General features: G+C 43.1%; 1 protein-coding gene across 1 annotated transcript in view; it reads left to right on the top strand.

Annotated features, from left to right (window-relative positions):
* TET1 (tet methylcytosine dioxygenase 1) overlaps positions 1–2,494 on the top strand; it is a 150,885-nt gene that overhangs the window by 142,042 nt on the left and 6,349 nt on the right. Inside the window, exon 8 of the mRNA XM_012801304.1 lies at positions 458–577. Coding sequence (XP_012656758.1) covers positions 458–577 — 120 coding nt within the window. The remainder of the gene's footprint in view (positions 1–457; positions 578–2,494) is intronic.

The following is a 2,494-nucleotide window of genomic DNA, read 5'->3' as shown; positions in this document are numbered from 1 at the left end:
ATCCGAGCTCACAGCAACCTCAGACTCTTGGGTTTAAGCTATTCTGTTGCCTCCACCTCTCAAGTAGCTGGGAGTACAGGTGCCTGCCACACACACACCTGGCTGTTTTTTTATTTTTGTTGTTATTGTTGTTTCGTAAGGCCCAGGCTGGGTTTGAACGCGCCAACAGTAGGAATAAAATAATTGTTCTCATTCTTAAAAATATGAACAGTTGTGCAATTTACCTCTTAACACTAAATTTCTAATTATGTATAACAAAATACTCCTTTTAGAAGACTTAAAGGATAACAAGTTCTAATAGTGTAGGTTAAAAAAAAGAAAAAAATGTTTCCATGTATTTTTTTAACATTTTTTATCAGGGTAAGTATGAATTGTGCATCCATTACTATCAGTAGTGATTTATGATTAAATTATAGATCATTGCATAATAACTGATACACATTATCTTTTCCTGTAGGAAAAAAACCTTGAAGATAACCTCCAGGGTTTGGCTACAGTATTAGGTCCTCTTTATCAACAGTATGCTCCAGTTGCTTACCAAAATCAGGTACATTTTGAAACCTTACATAGCTCTTTAGCATGGTTGAACTTTTCTTTTGGGGGGGGGGGGAACAATATCTTAAGGCTAGAATGCAGTGCCATCATCTTCGATAATTGCAACCTCAAAGTCCTGGGTTTAAACAATCCACGAGCCTCAGGCAGAAGCTACCCCAACAGCTACTTTTTTTCTTTCTCGTGAGGTGAGGTCGCACTATTTACCTCATTGGGCTCAGATTCCTTGGCTCATGAAATCCTCCAGTCTCAGGCTCCTAAAGTGCTGGTTATATAGGCACTGCACCTGCCCCAAACTATTTATTTTCATTTTTTTGAGATGATCTCACCGGGTGAAAGCCCTGTGAGGAATGCTGTGGCAACATAGCTCACACCAATCTCATATTCTTCAGCTCAAATGATCCTCTTGCCTTAGAGTACCTAGGGCTACAGGTTGCCACAACACCTGGCTATTTTTAGAGACGGGGTCTTACTCTGACGCAGGCTGGTCTCCAACTCTTGAGGATTTTGCCTAAGAGCTGGAAGTAGGTAAAGATGTCTATGCTGACCATTGTACTGAAGGTTCTAGCTAGGGCAATTTAGCGAGTAAAGGGTAGAAGCATTGGGAAAAATACACCAGCAGATGTGTAAAAGACACCATCAAGAAAGTGAAAATGTAATATGAAAATATAATTGTAAATCACTTACCAAAAGAGAAAATTAAGTGTAAATTTTTTTTGGTAAGCTTTTGGCTGGGGCTGGGTTGGTTTGTTTTTTTTTTTTTTGTTTGGCCAGGGCTGGGTTTGAACCTGCCACCTCCGGCATATGGGGCCGGCGCCCTACTCCTTGAGCCACAGCCACAGGCACCACCCTGGGGCCGGGTTTTAACCCACCACGCACTACTACTTTGAGCTATAGGCGCCGCCCATGTAATTTCTTTTTTTTTTTTTTAAGACAGAGTCTAACTTTGTTGCCATTGGTATAGGGCCGTGGAGTAATAGCTCACAGCAACTTCAAACTTCTGGGTTCAAGCGATCCTCTTGCCTCAGCCTCCCAAGTAGCCAGGACTACAGGAGCCCGCCACAAAGCCTGGCTATTTGAGACCAGGTCTTTCTTTGTCTTGGCTGGTCTCAAACCTGTGAGTGAGCTCAGTCAATCCACTCACCTCAGCCTCCCAAGTATGCTAGGATTACAAGTGTGAGACACCTCACCTGGCCTAAAAAAATTTTTTAGGCTTGGCGCCTGTAGCTCAAGAGGGTAAGGCACCACCCACATACACCAGAGATGGCGAGTTGGAATCCGTCCTGGGCATGCCAAATAGCAATAACAACTATAACCAAAGAAGTCAGGCGCCTGTAGTTCCAGCTACTTGGGAGGCTGAGGCAAGAGAATCACTTAAGCCCAGGAGTTGGAGGTTGTTGTGAGGTATGATTCCAGGGCACTCACTCTACCCGGGGTGACAACTTGAGCCTCTAACTAAGAAAAAAAAATTTTTTTTTTTTATATGACCCTCTTTCTCTTCCTTGTTCCATCTTTCCCTTTTTTGTTTATTTCCTTCTATCCATATTTCTTTCATTTCTCATTTTCTGTTGGTTCCTTTGTTCTTTGTTTTTTCATTCTTTCCCCCTTTTTGGAGACAGCATCTCACTTTCTCAAAGCTACCTCAAATTTTTGGGCTCAAGCAATTCTCTTGCCTCTGCCTTCCCGTAGCTGGGACTGTGGGTGCCCGCCACTATGCCTGGCCTTTTTTGGAGAGGGGTGGGGGTCTCACTCTTGCTCAAGCTGGTTTTGAACTGCTGACCTCAGGCAGTCTACCCACCTTAGCCTCCACGTGGGCTACCTCATAGGCACGTGCAATGGCCCTTCCTTTTCCTTTTTTTTTTTTTTTTGAGACATAGCCTCAAGCTGTTGCCCTGGGTAGAATGCTGATTCTATGTATATCTACATCTTATAGACATTTTAA

This window comes from Otolemur garnettii, unplaced genomic scaffold (genome assembly GCF_000181295.1).
Source record: "Otolemur garnettii isolate 467f Iridium unplaced genomic scaffold, OtoGar3 scaffold00008, whole genome shotgun sequence".
In the NCBI taxonomy this organism is placed as follows: Eukaryota; Metazoa; Chordata; class Mammalia; order Primates; family Galagidae; genus Otolemur; species Otolemur garnettii.
This window is presented reverse-complemented; position numbering and strand designations above follow the sequence as displayed.